General features: G+C 35.9%; 1 protein-coding gene across 1 annotated transcript; it reads right to left on the reverse strand.

Moving 5' to 3' along the window:
* Positions 1 to 31: 31 nt before the first annotated feature.
* LOC135681718 (lupus La protein homolog) lies at positions 32 to 17,642 on the reverse strand. The gene is made up of 14 exons (XM_065196310.2): positions 17,471 to 17,642; positions 15,139 to 15,208; positions 14,936 to 14,976; positions 13,792 to 13,857; positions 13,365 to 13,469; positions 12,791 to 12,853; positions 12,359 to 12,501; positions 11,088 to 11,153; positions 10,372 to 10,390; positions 10,027 to 10,104; positions 8,573 to 8,632; positions 7,394 to 7,511; positions 7,102 to 7,167; positions 32 to 5,563 (listed from the first exon to the last, which is right to left on the reverse strand). The coding sequence occupies exons 1-14, from the start codon at positions 17,543 to 17,545 to the stop codon at positions 5,343 to 5,345; spliced, it is 1,191 nt and encodes a 396-aa protein (XP_065052382.2). The 5' UTR covers positions 17,546 to 17,642; the 3' UTR covers positions 32 to 5,342.
* Positions 17,643 to 17,798: the final 156 nt, after the last annotated feature.

A 17,798-nucleotide genomic window follows, 5' to 3' on the forward strand; every position in this document is an offset into this window, starting at 1 on the left:
AAGAAGGAAAGGAGAAGACATGATATGTAAATTGCAGTTAAAAGTATCCCATAATTTCATAACCAATAAAGCAACAAACGTAACATTGACTATTTAGGACATCTGTTCAAGATGTCGAATGTTTCTAACATCGGCTATCACTCCTAGTTGCATCTAACATTAGTAAGATCATAAAACAGAATTGCATGTATAAGATACTGTATACAAACAGCATTGAGTCAAAAAGAACATTGTTTGCCTTATCAAGGAGTCTAATCGAACATTTTAGAACGCCCTCCAAAATGAACCCCTGTATTTTACATACAGACGAATCCTTTTAAGGATATGCAAATGGTTGGCTGTTAGTACAATGAACCTTGGGTCAGAGATATAAAAAGTCAGATTGGATAAAAAATAGTCATATTGGATTTATGAGACAAATAGTTGCTAGTAGGCAGCAGGTCATTGTGAGGAATCTTTCTAAGAAGCACTCGACGAGTTCTCAGATAGGAAGTACTCCGCGTAGCACAGAACAGGACAAGTGCCAAAAAGCAGTCACACAATTGCTAAGAAAATTCACGTCTATATCCCAACAACAGTCAATTAGAGAAAGATATTTTAAAAGGGAAGTCAAAGTTTAATGGCTTTAATTACTGAATCGATGGTTCCCATTTTTGTTTTACAAAAGACCCCTCTGAGAAAGTGTTGCAATACCATTTCTTTTTCATTACGGTCTAGGCCAATACTCGAGGGTCGTTGTCAGTCAGATACTCTCCTTATATTCTTAGTATTATTTTATCTGAAGACAAACGAATTCTTTTCAGTAACAAACGAAATCTAGATTGTCAGTCACGTTAACTCTAGCTCTAATATTTCTATGGTCAAGTCAAAAAGTAAGTTTACATTCACTTCTGCTGCTGCCATGATTGTCGCTAAGTTGATTGGCTAAACAGTCAAATTGCCTTTCCAGAAGGAGCTGTCATAATCTTTCCATCCTTCATCATATATAACGTCGTCAATATGTCGAAGTTTAGGCTTAGGGAAAGCATAGTTTCGGCGTAGTTTTAGCGTAGTTTACTAATTTATTTTGTCTTACTGTTAATGTTAATGTTACTGTTAAGAACGTCCGTTGTGTAATCACTTTACGTCAGCATCATTAACTACTCATTATCTTCCCTCGTTATTTCCATTCTCTGGTCACTCAATTGTCAAGTTTGATTTTGTGTTATTCTGTTGTCAGTGCTCGTTGTTGTTGTTGCCGGTAAAGTAATATTTCTTCTTCTTCATCTTCGTCTTTGTCCAATGGTCAGTGTCAAAGCAAGTTTCTCTTTCGTCAACGTAATAGTAATTATTTTCGATTATCTAGTCAGTTTCACTACAATGGACGACAGTTACAAATCGTTATGGGTTCATGATCACTATCAAACATGTCTTGTTTATTTCTTATCGATGTTGTTAGCTGATCAGTCAGGCTGTCAATCCCTGTTCCCTAAAAGTAACCGGTCAATATCATCATCATACCCATAATTCATCATCATCATCATCGTCGTCGTAGTTCGTAAGTCGCGTCTACGGGCAGTCTGCTGTTGCTGCTCATTTGCTGTTGTTGCTGCTATTGGTAGTCCAGTCAAACTGTCAATTGGTTGTCATATAAGAGAACTGTCATTATCATCATCATCATCATCATCATCATCGTCATCTTAGTTTGTAAGTCGCGTCTACGGGCAGTCTGCTGTTGCTGCTCATTTGCTGTTGTTGCTGCTATTTGTAGTCCAGTCAAACTGTCAATTGGTTGTCATATAAGAGAACTGTCATTATCATCATCATCATCATCATCATCATCGTCATCTTAGTTTGTAAGTCGCGTCTACGGGCAGTCTGCTGTTGCTGCTCATTTGCTGTTGTTGCTGCTATTTGTAGTCCAGTCAAACTGTCAATTGGTTGTCATATAAGAGAACTGTCATTATCATCATCATCATATTTCATCATCATCATCGTCATCTTAGTTTGTAAGTCGCGTCTACGGGCAGTCTGCTGTTGCTGCTCATTTGCTGTTGTTGCTGCTATTTGTAGTCCAGTCAAACTGTCAATTGGTTGTCATATAAGAGAACTGTCATTATCATCATCATCATATTTCATCATCATCATCGTCATCTTAGTTTGTAAGTCGCGTCTACGGGCAGTCTGCTGTTGCTGCTCATTTGCTGTTGTTGCTGCTATTTGTAGTCCAGTCAAACTGTCAATTGGTTGTCATATAAGAGAACTGTCATTATCATCATCATCATCATCATCATCATCATCATCGTCATCTTAGTTTGTAAGTCGCGTCTACGGGCAGTCTGCTGTTGCTGCTCATTTGCTGTTGTTGCTGCTATTTGTAGTCCAGTCAAACTGTCAATTGGTTGTCATATAAGAGAACTGTCATTATCATCATCATCATCATCATCATCATCATCGTCATCTTAGTTTGTAAGTCGCGTCTACGGGCAGTCTGCTGTTGCTGCTCATTTGCTGTTGTTGCTGCTATTTGTAGTCCAGTCAAACTGTCAATTGGTTGTCATATAAGAGAACTGTCATTATCATCATCATCATCATCATCATCATCATCATCGTCATCTTAGTTTGTAAGTCGCGTCTACGGGCAGTCTGCTGTTGCTGCTCATTTGCTGTTGTTGCTGCTATTTGTAGTCCAGTCAAACTGTCAATTGGTTGTCATATAAGAGAACTGTCATTATCATCATCATCATATTTCATCATCATCATCGTCATCTTAGTTTGTAAGTCGCGTCTACGGGCAGTCTGCTGTTGCTGCTCATTTGCTGTTGTTGCTGCTATTTGTAGTCCAGTCAAACTGTCAATTGGTTGTCATATAAGAGAACTGTCATTATCATCATCATCATCATCATCATCATCATCGTCATCTTAGTTTGTAAGTCGCGTCTACGGGCAGTCTGCTGTTGCTGCTCATTTGCTGTTGTTGCTGCTATTTGTAGTCCAGTCAAACTGTCAATTGGTTGTCATATAAGAGAACTGTCATTATCATCATCATCATATTTCATCATCATCATCGTCATCTTAGTTTGTAAGTCGCGTCTACGGGCAGTCTGCTGTTGCTGCTCATTTGCTGTTGTTGCTGCTATTTGTAGTCCAGTCAAACTGTCAATTGGTTGTCATATAAGAGAACTGTCATTATCATCATCATCATATTTCATCATCATCATCGTCATCTTAGTTCGTAAGTCGTGTCTACGGGCAGTCTGCTGTTGCTGCTCATTTGTTGTTGTTGCTGTTATTGGTAGTCCAGTCAAACTGTCAATTGGTTGTCATACAAGAGAACTGTCATTATCATCTTCTTCATCTTTTGTCATCATCGTCACCTTCGTCGTGCTACAGTCACAGGTATAGGTAGCTTTTAGTATGTTTCTGTTGCTGTTGCTGTTATTGGTAGTTCAGTCAAACTTTCAATTGGTTGTTATATAAGAGAACTGTCATTATCATCATCATCATATTTCATCATCATCATTGTCGTCGTAGTTCGTAAGTCGCGTCTATGGGCAGTCTGCTGTTGCTGCTCATTTGTTGTTGTTGCTGTTATTGGTAGTTCAGTCAAAACTGTCAATTGGTTGTCATACAAGAGAACCATCATTATCATCCTCATCATCTTTTGACATCATCGTCACCTTCGTCGTGCAACAGTCACATCTATAGGTAGCTTTTAGTATGTTGTTGTTGTTGCTAACTTTTCCTGCTGTCGTAGCTCAATCGGATTGTCAATTGATTCTCATATAAGAGAAATATCGTCATCATATTTCATCATCATCATTATTTTCGCTATCAGTCTAAAGTCACGTGTATGGGTAGTCTTTAGTCTGTTGCTGCTGCTTAATGTTGCTGCTTGTTGCTGTTGCTGCTGCTCGGTGTTGTTGTTGCTGCTGTTGTTGTCATTTGTAGTTCAGTCAAACGGCATTTGTTCTCATACAAGAGAACTGCTTTTATCAAATGTTACCAATATATTTTATCATTATCATCAAAGTCACAAGCAAGGTAGATTTTACTCTACTGTTGTTGCTGGTTGCAGTTGTCGTTGCATTTTGTTGTTGCTTGTTGTTGCTGCTGTCATTCTCTGTAGTTCAGTTCAGTCAAACTTTCAAATGATTCTCGTATAAGAGAAATATCTTCATTATATTTCATCACCATCATTATCCCCGTTGTTGTTCCAAAGTCACGTGGATTGGTAGTCATTAGTCTGTTGTTGTTTGTTTCTTCTGGTTGCTATTGCTAGAAGTAGTTTAGTCAAACAGTCAGTTTGTTGGAGTGAAGAACGCTGGGAAATCTTCAAAGGGAGAGGGAATCCTCCGTCCTGGAGTCGCAAAGCATTTGTAATAATGACTTCGTTCCATGATTATGCTCTTTGACACCCGGACAGAGGTCGTCTCACTTAATAAAAGACTTCTCTCGTTAGCTCTCCAACAACAATAGGATCTCATACTTAATAACAGTCATTGTCATCATCATCATAATCATCTGTCATCACTATCATCACCGTCATCGTTCTTAAGTCATGGGTAAAAGTAGTCTTGTCTGCTGCTGCTGTGTTGCTGTTGGCTGCTGCTTATTAGTAGTTCAGTCAAACAGTGAATCGGTTCTCGAATGAAGGAATTGTCATGATATATCTTATAACTGGAAAGTCATTTTGTCCTAAATTCAGTGATACTATCACTTAAGACTTTGGTTATAATATTATATCATTGATATTACCTTCGTTTATTGTATCATTCCCTTCGTTTATTGTCAGGATGCTAGGTTACTTTGTTTTGCTGTTCAAAGCCAGGTCAAATCAGAATAATAGAAATCAAAGTGAGTAGAAACATAGATTTCAAAGGCAACTGTCGCTCACTTGAACTTCAGATAAAATGCAGCCAGGAGAAAACTTCCGAGACAGCCAAAACCGAGAGAGAAAGGAAACATGCTGCACAGCAAAAAACCAAACGGCAATATTGAAGAGACCTACAAAGTTTCAAGGATGGATTCATAAAATTCTAAATTTCCACTCTTGCGGTGAATAGCAAAGTGCTATGCATAAACGGCCGATTTAGTCGATCCAAATGGAAAGAAAACAATGTCCCAATTTACCCGACCTACAAATATCACGTTTGGCTTCTATAGTCTCCCTGGTGACGTAGAACTATTTTTAGTAATCATACCTACATTTTAGAAAATAATCTAACGTTCGGTGATAATAATATCTAAACAGGATAAGCTCTGCATCAACTCTAAATAGTGTGCTGTCACTGAAACTGCTTCCATCAAGAAAACCGTTCTTTTGCTGCATTTATCGAATGCTTTGAAACTGAATCAAACCTCTATTCTGTTTTTCCTTTCTTCACAGCCGGTTCATCCTCAGATTGTTTTTCTTTGCTTTCTTTTGCATTGGGTTTCTCTTCCGATGCAACCTGCTCATGCTCTTCGTCATCATCGAACCTCTTATGCTTGCCAGTCGGTTTCTGTTCTCCGTTTGCAGAACCACTGCCAGCAGAATGCCTCGTCCTCTTTTGATATCTTACGGGCTTTCGCTTTCCTTTTCCTGAAAAAATGGATAATAATAAACGAACTTCCAAGCATTATATAACAACTGGTTTGCTACGAAGAGTATATTTGCTTACTTATACTTGACATGGGGCTCATTGATGCAGTTGCTAAGATGGGTGCAATGATTTGGGACAAACGAGGGACAAGCATTAACGCCTTTATTAATTTAATACATCTACCTAAGCCCCTAGTTAAAATATGAACGTTGAATTGGTATTCAAATCGAATGGGTCTAGTCGCAGCGGCCGATTCGTGATTTGTTGCAGCAGAATTCAATCAACAAAATATGTCACAAATCATCAAGTCCATCGTTTCCAACCGATTGTGATCATGTGAAGGGAACAAAAAATGTTGCAAATTGCGTAAAATAACATTTCGTCCTCTCATTAAATGAAAATACCAAATTTCCCGCAATAAACAGGTTACTTAAGTGCCTCAATAGCTGTAATAGATTAGGCTTAATAAAATGGATCAAAATATGCCACTTTCCACCAAATACAAGGCCATTAATGATCAACTTGGTACTCCAACACCTATATGCGATCTTGCAAATGTTTTCTTGAACTTGTCATGTCGCGATTAACAGAACCTGTTACAAAACTTTTTGACAAAGCCTAGCAAGTTTCACAAGGGTTTCAAAGCTGCGAGATTGTCTGATAAAAATTTCCACTTTTTTCTTTCTTAAAAAGTTACTTTTTACAATATTTAAATCAAAATTGTTGCCAACAGTTTGAAGATTGTTTTGATTGGTCTTTAACTATAAAAAGACGTCTAGCTAATGGCTTCACAAAAGTGGTTTTATTTTCGATCACCACGTTGTTTACAACGCGGTCGCCATCACTCATTTGTCAAACTTGTGAAATACTTTTGCTGTGCGAAGGCAAGACACTGATTTTTGAGTTTTGGTGCTAGAGGAGAAAATCAATTCAGATTGAGCATTTGGCAACTGAATGCTAAAGCCAATAGCACATAGCAGATTTCCTTCTTTGAAAGACGAAGATTTTTGTCTTTTGCCGTTGAAAAAATTAAATCTGCCGTGACTGGTTGTCAAAGATTTTTGTCTTTCAGAGACAGTCTTCGAAATTAAACAGGTCTATCATTTGTAGATAGTTTTTTAAAACTTCAAAATACAGTCAGCTTCGGGTCCCAATAATCTTCAAATGCCTTCGAAGGCAATCAAACGAGACGTTATAGCAAGCCGCATAAAAAACCTCTGGAAAGCATAATTAACATCACCGATACCTAGATGCATTCAAATTTTGACTGAAACCTCTAATAGTAAATTAATTCGCGCAGCTTGCGATTTCAAATAGTGCGATTTCATAATATCTACCATTAATAATGGATTGAGATTGTGATTTCTTAAATATATAGACTAAAAATCGTAGCAAAAATCGTACCGTAGCAATTGCAATCATGGGAATTTAATCTTGATGCAGGTATAAACTTTAGCAAAAGCTGTGTGCCGTTTCAAAAGAAAAGAAAAAAAACTCCAATTACGTATATTTGAAAGAAATACAGTAACATCAATACCTCTTTTTTGTCGCAACATCTCTCTTTCTTTTTGTGATTTCTCCCAGAAAGCTTTTTCTTCGTCTCCTAATTAGTATAAAACAAAAACCACGTTTTCAGAGTTTATTTCTACATAATACCTAAGAAAGACCTATAAAAAATTAGACTATGTCGCATTTGGATGTGATCAAGAAAGCAATTTCGATGACACAAAGGAAAATCAAAGCATCAACAAATTCGAGTTTCACGGTGAAAAACAGATATACAACAACTGAAAGAGATGCATAAAACATAATGATACGCAGGCACTCACCTTCTAGGATACGAACTGTCGCTTCCACCCCTTTAATCATGACCTTGTCATCGTTTGCTGTTTTAACTGCATCAATGGCTTTCTGTGCAGCTCCTTCTTCCTTGAACCGCACATGACCCTGTCATGAGATCAAATGCTACGTATTCTACTCACTATTCTACTCAGATTCTTAACAGTCAATTGTTGATTTAGTGCCATTAATTGCTTCTTTGTAGAAATCAAGGTGTGTTGCAGAGAAGCATATACCCTGAATTACACAGTAATGTCAGGCCATCTTAATGGGAAATGTCAAAAATCGTAAAATGCTTTATAGAAGGCGTACTAAGATATCTTAACACAGCATTGGAGAGACAAAAAGAAGCGCAGGTTTTCTAATTGCATGTAAAGCAATCACACCACGTGAAGATTCTTCGCTGGAAAGCACATCAAGTGCAAGTAATTAGGCAAATAGGCTTGAGAGGTTGAAAACAGCCGCCGTTGAACGAGTAAAATTGCCAAATCATAAATGTAGGAATCAAAATGAATTGGACAATGATTTCAATGACAGCTGTCTCCGAGCTAAACTTCAAGGTAGGTAAAATGCAGCCAAGATAAAACTTACGAGACAGCCAAAACCGAGAGGGAAGGAAACATGTCCCGCACAAGGTCATTTGCTACGCAGCGAAAATCAAACGATAATATTGTCATATTGTCAGCAGCATTATCAGCAGCATTATTTAAATACAGTAAAACAGCAGCATTATTTAAATGTACGAGACTGAGTGACGAAATGGTAATGGAGATCTAGGATGATAATGACTGTTGATAATTATGATGATTATGACCAAGGGAAATGCTTGTTATGATCATTATATGATTGGATGATACTGATGATGATCAAGGAGTAGGACGATCAATGCTGATTACAACCAATAAGAATGGCGACAATAAATTATGTGATGATGATGAACAAGAGCACATTGTTCTAGACCAATCAGCGGGTTTGTTTACAAAATGTCATTCGACTCGAAATTGAGGCAGGTGATTGGCTAATGACATTTTGTAAACAAACCCGCTGATTGGTCTAGATGATGATGATGATGATGATGATGATGATGATGATGAGTTTCCCGAAATATGTAAATGGAATTTCGCGAAAGACTCGAGGTTCATGATAATGCTGAGAATAAGCTGACAAACCTCGGTATCGTTTCTGTTGAAATCCACCCAAGATATTTCGTGATGCTCTCCAAATAGAGCCTTGAAAAGGGAAACAAAAAAGCATATTAGAATCTTTTAGATATAAAACTTCTTCAAAGATATTCTGCAATGAATGGGTCCGGCAGCCTTTGGTAAGTGAATAAAGGAAAAGTAAACCATTGGTTGCAGTGGTCATAATTCACGTATTTGCTACAGGACTTTAGGAGTTTTAAGAAAATAAGTAAGCCTACAGCTTTATACTTCTTTTCTCTAGCGAGAAGACAATTGCTCTTAGCTTAGGATAATAAGAAAAAGCAAAAAAATGAAGAAGATCAAATAGACAAAACAAACATCGCTGTTGTAAAAACAATCTCAAAAAGCAAATGTCAAAAAATGATGGGATTCTAAGCCACATGTAATAAATTTGACAGAATCTTAAAAACAACTTTTTCATTATAAAATAAGCACAAAAGCCGTTATTTGATTAATAGAATCGTTGTCAAATAAGCTTTTCTACGGCGGATAGCAGAAAATAAATCAAAAAGGTTCCAAAAGCCATTCCTATTCGTTATAAAATACTTTTTAAAATTTAAACAAAGGTAAACATCAATGTAAAGACCTCGTTTGCATAGGATCATTAAAAAACACTACTATTAAATCGAACAATAGGAACAATTAATAGCTGGAAATTTCCCATGAAAAGCAATACAAGTTCTGATATCTTCAATGCTCATTGTTTTGTCTATGTTTTGTGAAAAACCACTTTAAGGAAACTACTTAAAGATTTAACAGTTTTGGAGAAATAAAATCATGTTGCTGCTACTCTGAAGGCAAAAATTATGTTTATCGCCTTGACGGCTTTAAATCCAGCTAACAGTTTTTCGAGTTTTAATCTGTTTGCAATGGTTCTTTGTCTGAAGATAAGAAAAGCATGAACCAAGCTATTTCAAGATTCATATACAATACAAGCAGTTTGTGGTGTATTTTTCCACTTATACATCAACTTTTTTTTATCTTAAGTACTCTCTTGATAGAAAAATCAGACGTAAAATAAACAGTAAAATGGGGCATTAGTTTCAACGGGATCCTGGATGCCGAGAAAGCATAAAATGTGAAACATTTAAGGCGTTCACTCCTTAATGGGCAATGTGAAAAATGAAATTACGCTGATGTAAATCTTATTAACGGTAACTCCATATAATGTCAGTGTCAATTTGACTCATTTATAAAGTTTTAAAATTGAGCAGCCATTTACTACTGCTTTTTTGCAGATCCTTTTTGCTTATTTTCTGGATTCTTTTACAGAAATTTAGAGTAAAGTTCCCCTACAATAAAAAGGCCAAAAGAAAATTTCTCTATCTTTATGTAAACTTACTGAATATTTTTATAGATATCCCGTAGGCAGGATATGTCTTACTCGTCAAAATATCGTGAGGAAATCTGTGGATAATTACCTTCAAGTCTTCACGAGATGTGCCTTCCCCTGCACCATTAAAATAAATCACACACCCTTTAACAAATGGATCTTCTACCTGCAAAAAATCGTGAAAATATTGTCTGATAGCTTTCTGGACAGGACATGAATCCCGGCGCTAAAAAGAGCAAGCAATTGTAATGTCAACAACAAATCGAGTGACTTAAACTCGAATTTTTCTGAGTAAATGAGACACCATAAAGCTATCTTGGTAATCCCTTCTTTGTTGATTTACCTTTTTTACATCATTTATACGCAGTTAGCCATCTCATACCAAAAGTCATAGCATGAAAAGATTTATATTAATCAGACAAAAAACACGTACCTCTTCTTCTTTTTGGCCACTGAAAGAAAATAAACAGATTTTTTGAAATAGAAATCACAGCAAAAACTGGCCGCAACAACATACTGCATTGGAAATGGACTTCAAGCACTGCTAAGCAGAATTATATAACCTTAAACCATAAACAGCTTAAAATGCTCCCGGGATAGTTTCATCAAAACACTGGCATTCCCCATACAAAAATAGTTGTGACGAATAGCATGAATTGGGCAAGATCAAAGGGACTCTCCCGACAGTATCCGCTCCATCCATTGAAATTTCAAAGAATGCATACTTTAAACAAGAACAAGCAAAAGGAAATGCCGGGGATTACATGAAAGATTCGAACACGGTTTCGGAATGGGAATATAGCGAAGAAATGACACACACGCGGAGGATCTTAACTTGCATGCTGAAAAAAATAAAATCAAGTTGGTTTGATTTTTTCGACATCTGAGCAATTTTGCTTCCTCCAAAACACCACCGTGTCTGCATAGCATAACAACGATACATTTATTAAGCGATACATAATCACAGAGTTAAAAAATCAAATTCAGATTTTGAAATGAAATTTTGCATGTATGTTAATCTTATGACTATACACTTTGCCACTATAAATGAGCAAATTCCGAGACTTTGGGTTAAATGCATATCCTTATTTGGTACGGAATAACAACATTATTACTACGTATAATAAATTAAGTAAAAAAACTTCATACTCAGTATTTGATTTGCTTTTCTTTTCACTCTTTTTCTCTTCGTCTTTTTTCTTATAATAGTCATCCCTGAAAGAAGAAAATGTGTAATCAAGCATAGGCCTATGGACAAAGGGGCTGGGAGGACTGCGACCCTCTTATCAACCAAAATTTATCGCATTTAAAGCTCCATTCGGGCAGCGCTACACAAAAAAGCAACAATATTCTCGGTGAGGTATTTACACATTCTTCCGATGAATACGTGGTCCTTGGGTATCTGGCAATTTCTATTAGCTGGAGTTTATGTTGTGTCATGGTGTCTAGAAGTTACTTTGAAAGACAGTCAAGAGGCCAGTATGAGGGAGTTAAAAAATCGATTTCGACTCAGCCAGGTTGGCAAAAAGTAAAGAAGATCTATGAAAGTGTGAGAGATGTAGAGAACACAGCTGCCTCCGACAATTAGACAATCTGGTAAAACTAAGGGGATCTCATGCTAGTTTATTTTCATCCTTCTTGGAAAAGGCCTAGTTTCACAGCTCCTCCACAAACCTCTTTAAAGGCTCCGGCATTTCTCGTATGAACGACACCTGGTGACCCATGGCACCAGACTAATAAGGCCTCAGAAATTTTCTAAAAAATGTTGCTTAAAATTTGCGGCCATACTTCAAAAGACTCCACCTAAATGAATCTGTTTGTTTTCTACAAGATAAGTTAAGGTAGACTTTCACACTTTCCTTTAAAAAAAATACATTCTTCTGTGATGGATATTTTTTAAGGTAATTTCAATATGCCATTGATGGCAGTTCTGTCTTCGGCATCTTTTCTAAAGAATTTAGATTCTTCTTTCAATGTTGATAAAAATCTGATTAAAAAATCTTTTCAGAAAATATTCAAATATCATTTCAGGAAAAAAATTTATAAACAGAAAGATTTAATCAAATAATTTTTGGTACGGCAAAATCTGGAGATGTCACGGAATAGCAGAAACATAGCATACTGTAGTTACTTTTCATCCAACACTCTTCAGAGTATAAACGTGACCGAAAGTAAGCAGAAAATTTATACCCAAGTGTGGATCGAAAACAACGTGAAAAGTAGAAAGACGCCTTTGATTGGCTTTTTTGTTTTTACCAGTCACTGACTGCTAAACTCTCACATAGTTGAAGAGTCAAAGAGAGAAAACGAACTCTTTCTGATTACGCAAGTTTGGATCATTTGTTTTGATGTAAACAGATTCTAAAACATTTAAAAGAAATGACGACATTGCCTGCCCAATGATTTTGATTTCTGCTCACCTTGTCATCTTCAATAGAACTGTATCTCCAATTTTTAGGTCTTCCATATCTAAGAATTTTTTTGCCATTTCTGTGGTAGCAAACTCAACAAATACGGAGCCTTTGAAATTCTCACCATCTCTTCTCATTTTGATGAAGATGGTCTAAAACAGAAGAAAAACTTTGGAACATACCAACCTAGACATTTAGTGGCTTACATGACTGCCATTTGAAGACCAGAAATGGCAAAATATTAATCACTTGCAGCCAATAGTTCTTTATTATTTCCGATAAATAATAAAGAACTATTGGCTGCGATGATTTCCAGAATACCTACAATCAAGGAATAAAGAACAACTCAAAAAGGAAAATGATACTTGCGAATGAAAAATATAATTTCATTTAGAGCTCAGATATTTCCTAAGAAACAAATACTGGTTTACAAAAACTTACCTCCCCTTTTCCTTCAAAGAACTCCTCTACTTGGTCAAGGGTGTAGTCAGTAGGAAATCCTTTCTGAAAACACACATTTACATAGATAAAAAGCTATCCAGATTGAAACAAGTCATAAACAAATCAACTCTGGAATTCAAATTTTTTTTACTAAGATGAGGACTCAACTCATGACACATAAAAGAATAAGGACAATAACAAAATCAATAGGTACAATACCCAACAAAAATGTTAAGACAAAATGCAATTTTTGTAATTTTCTACCTTACCTTGCCCCTTGTAGTTCTATCATTTCTCCTTAAAAATCATGCATTCAACATTGAATTGGGGGAGGGGAGAAAGTTATTTTTAAAGGAAAGTGAAAATATAACATTTTTTTGAAAAGTCTCAACCAATTTTGTCTGGGATTGTAGCATATGTGTGTTGAGAACTTCAATATAAACTTCCATCTTCATGTCTATTTATCATATGCTACTTATTTATCATTAATTTACCTTAGATACATATTGCAAATAAATAAAGAAAACACATGTTTGCTCATTGATAAGGTGGGAATCAGGAAAATCTATCTTACCACATATAATGTTTTTTGCTTTGAGGCTTTCATCATAATGGGATCAAGTGTTGATGGAACCTCTTTCTGTGGGTTTCTTCTTATTTTCTTGTTGTCTTTATCCAGCTAATTATGATACATTAATATTAGAGTGCATTCTCATTATATGAATAATGGTCATGATACATCAGAGTTTATTCTCAATATCAAGCTACTTTGTGCAATATTAAAATACTGTTTCTGATATTAATAACTAAAAAGAGTACAAAAAAGTAGACCTTTTTAAAACGGAACTGATGACATTTCTCTTGTAAAATATATGCAAAAGCAGATAAATTTCTTATAAGGCCATTACTGATGTCATGAATTACTGTTAGCTTCAATTAATTATTGACTTAGTTAGATACAGCATTCATATCAGGTAGGGCATATATAAGCTAGATCTGACCTCCAATAAACCAGTTTTTGACTTCTCAAGAGCTCCCAAGATCACATCAAAATCTGTTGACAATATCTGAAAATTAAATGGAAGGATTTGAATTGTTAGACATTAATTTTAAGAAAACATATCCACTTATAACAAGGACGTAAATCAGACATTGGAGACTTTCAAGAACTAAGCACAATGTAAAGAATGCAGCCTCTCCGTTTAAGGCGCACCTTGGCATGCTTGTGTCATTGCCGAGACGTGCAATAAATCACGCGCCTGGTTTATAAGAACCCTTCAATGGCGCTCCTTGTGTTTTGGTTTGAATAGTTATTATACAAAGAGACTCTTTTGAGGAAATTGTTATTGCCAAGTTAAAGCAAACCCATCTTGAATATATTTCCAGTCAATAACCAATAAACTGTCATTGTGATTCCTGATTGTTATAATTGGATTTCAACACATTGACGCAACTTAAATCATTCATTCTTTCATACATGTGCATGGAGACAGACTTCTGCTTCTTTTGGCTCCTTTTTCATGACAGAAGTTTTTAAATGGCCAGTAATTCAAAGGGTCAAGCCATAAAGCTATCTACTTTTCGCAAGTATCGCAAGGACGAAGTTATCGGATCAAAGACCGAAAAATGGAATGGGAAGACAATAATGGTTTCAATTTGGTGTAAAGTTTGCTCAAAACACAAAAGCGTTATTTTATCAAATCCTCTTTGTAAAGGAAGTGCCAGGAAAGCAATTGAATCGTACGTCAATGGAACGATTTGATTCTTCCACTTCTTCTGACTCCGATTCTTCATCGGAATTTGAGCTGGACATTGACAAACTGCAACAATAATGTGTTTTTTTTGTTTTTCGTGCTCTATTAAGTAGTTTGTTTAGATATTTCTAGATACGAAGTATTTACATGCGAAAACATGCCGTTTTTGCCTACTTTAACGTAAATGTATTTTTTGGTAAAACGCGCGCCTTAGCAAGGCGAGTAGTGCGTTGGAGCATGCGCCTGCTAAAATGCTCACGGAGAGGCCTGAGGAAGATGTGAAAACATTCCAAAAAAGTTAATGAAGAATTTAATCTTAAAAGTATAACTGGGATTTAAAGAAAGTAATAAGTACAAAGTTATCTTTACATCAAATATATAATATTCTTACCTTCAACCGGTTAAATGTAATGAGGCATTCCAGTGAAACCCCTTTCATTCAATTAAGGAAACTCTTTTAAAAAATACTCAAAATAATTTATGTACATTTTGCTTTTATAAATGCCTGAAGGTTCTGGATAAAATTGCTAACATGAATTCTCATAAAAAGGTTATTTTTAATGAAACAAAGACAAAACTGCAGGAAAAGGATACATCCATTTTCTTGATTAATCTTGTCTTGAAGGAATTTATCTCTTGGAAGATTTTTGTCACCAAAGTAGTACTGCAAAACAATAATATATATATACTTGATTATCTCGAGATTCTCATCCTAATTGAAAAAGCCATATTAAGGTTCAGTAAGTCTATAACTACAAAAGAGAAGATGGCAGAAAACAGTCAAAACATAACATACTGGAGTACTCATTTGACACTCTTCAAAATATAAATTATTGACAATGTTCGAAAGAAAGGAGAAGATTTATATCCAGGCTGGTTTTGAAAGTAATGAGAGAGGATTACTTTATTGATTGGTTCTTTTATTTGTTTACTAATCAGTGGCCGCTAACCTCTCAACTAGTTTTAGTCATTATCTAACATTTCCACTTTCAAGAGTGTTTGACAACAAGTACTTTAGTATATATGATATGTTTCTGCTATTTTGCGTCATCTTCAAATTTGCATTACCAAACACTTATTGAATTACAGAATGGTTCAAATTCTCTCTGCCTTATCATGCATAACTTAGCTATTACCTAATAAAAATATTATCATTTGAGAGACTATTGCAACATTTTAGGAACATTCACTAAATATTCATCCATTGGCTTGCTTGTTGCTTCCAAATCAGTAATGTTGCTTCCAAATCAGTAAGTCTAATCTAACCGGAGTCAGAGTACATAAAACAGGATTTCAAAATGTTATTCTGTCTCTGTTAAATACATTGCTTATTCTTGATGGACAACGGCTAACTCGGCAGGAGACCGGCAGGAAGGGCGAATGAGCTAGGACTCCAGGGGTCAACAGCTTTGGGCGGAAGAACTCCTGGAAAGAGGGATGGTGTCCCTTTAAAAACACTGTAGAGGTGGTTCTGGGGGCCCATCCCTACTATTAGCCCCTTAGTTTTATCTATGACCATGACAACAAACCAAAACCCAGATTTTGAGACAGTTGGAGGGTCATGGTAGCCAACCTTCTGATAGAAGATGGTAACAGATGATGATATTCTTGAAAGACTGAATGGAGTATGCAAGATGTAAACAAAAATAGAGATGATTCCCTATATGCTAGAAATAATTATCTATGGTCTGGTGTTTGATATTTGATGGATTTAATCTTGGAATGAAAACTCTTCAGGGGCAACTCTAGATTGAACTGAAAGAAGAAAAGCAAGAGCCAATTTATTGACAGCTCATGAAGGACAGGTGCTCTTTCTCCTGAATTTATGGGAGAATGAAGGCATATGGGGGGATTGCCTGAGATTGCCATAAATGACCAAGTCTGGTGGTAAGTGTGATGAGTTATGGCATCCATGACATACAGAGATGTAACAGGGATCAGTGAAAGAGAAAGGTAGTAAGGGGAAGTTGACCTAAATGGCAACAGTCAATTTCACTACAACATAAGTCAATGAGTTGATAGCATAATTGTCCTCAAAACTGCTGTATCAAATAACATATAACCTGTTGATCCCAGGGTGGAATCAATGTGAAGCTCACGCTCGATATACACCAATAGACAATAGAAAGACAATGTGAAATTGTTAGTCATGCAGAATATCTCTGGTGTAAGCTACATGGATTCCACACTGGTGTTGATCACAGAAGATGTGTTTATATAGGGTTAGTACAATATATTTGTTGTAAAATTTTGATAGTTTGGCTGATATCAGCTTCTTTTCTGCTAGCTAAAATCTTTATCTTTCTTTATCTTTATCAAAATCTTTATCAGCAAAAACAAATGTTAATTACAATATACCAAGAATTAAAAGTTAGAATACAAAAGTTAGCAGTTTCAAAAATCTGGTTAATTAGGTACATTAGATAAATTGGTTTTGTTATGCTGAAGGACACATGAGAAAAACTCGCGAGGAGCTATCGAGTCATATGTCCTAGTGACGTATTTAAATTCAAGATTATAATTTCCATTTCATTCAAAGCGATTCAATTTTTTAAAAAAAAATCTAGTACATTATGCACAAAATTAGAGTGCATAATACATTTGCCATAATTTTATAGAACTTATGTATTTGGGGAACCGAGGTATTTTTAAAAGTGTAAAGAGAAAAAAGCTGTTTGCAAGTATCATTGGATTTACATCAGGCCTTCATTTTCAGATAAAAGTTTTGGGCTCAGAACAGAATTTTTAACTGTTTTACCCAGCTTTTGAAAATATTGATGTTACCAAAGATCATTTAGCTGAAAAGCGATAGATTTCTTAAAAACGTGAGTAAATAGCAATGCAGCAACAACTAGGACGCACATGCACATGGACGCGAAAAGTCAATCAAATTCCCGATCATATCCGAAAAGATTATAGAGATTACCTCGACCTGCCGAATGATTTTATTTTCAAGCTGGTTTGCATGAGTACTACTGTCATTATTTCCACCTTCACCCATGGTTTTGCGTTCTTCTTTGTCCTAGACGTTTGTTTTTACCGTGAGCCCTACGTTAGGCCTTGTTAGCATGCTTCCATAACGTTCAAGAGAATGCTCCTTCCCATGATGCTGAGTGATTGCGAGAAACGAAAGTGTTGTTGTTGTTGTCGATTGAAAGTAAAACTGTATTCTTTTGGTAATGGTCTCCTCGCTTTAGGTATATCGAGCTAAAATATTCCACCAAAATTGCCATAATAGCTTTTAAGAGGAAATA

This window comes from Rhopilema esculentum, chromosome 12, assembly GCF_057945365.1.
Source record: "Rhopilema esculentum isolate cy_ngs chromosome 12, ASM5794536v1, whole genome shotgun sequence".
In the NCBI taxonomy this organism is placed as follows: Eukaryota; Metazoa; Cnidaria; class Scyphozoa; order Rhizostomeae; family Rhizostomatidae; genus Rhopilema; species Rhopilema esculentum.

Bases quoted from the DNA above. Each gene is read 5' to 3' on its own strand.
- LOC135681718 (XM_065196310.2), bottom strand. From the start codon at position 17,545: ATGGGTGAAGGTGGAAATAATGACAGTAGTACTCATGCAAACCAGCTT. The intron at 12,854-13,364 runs GTAAGATAGATT...GTGTGTTTTCAG, and splicing joins AGCAAAAAACATTATATGTG to AAAGGATTTCCTACTGACTA. The intron at 8,633-10,026 runs GTAATTATCCAC...TCCCTTTTCAAG, and splicing joins CATCTCGTGAAGACTTGAAG to GCTCTATTTGGAGAGCATCA.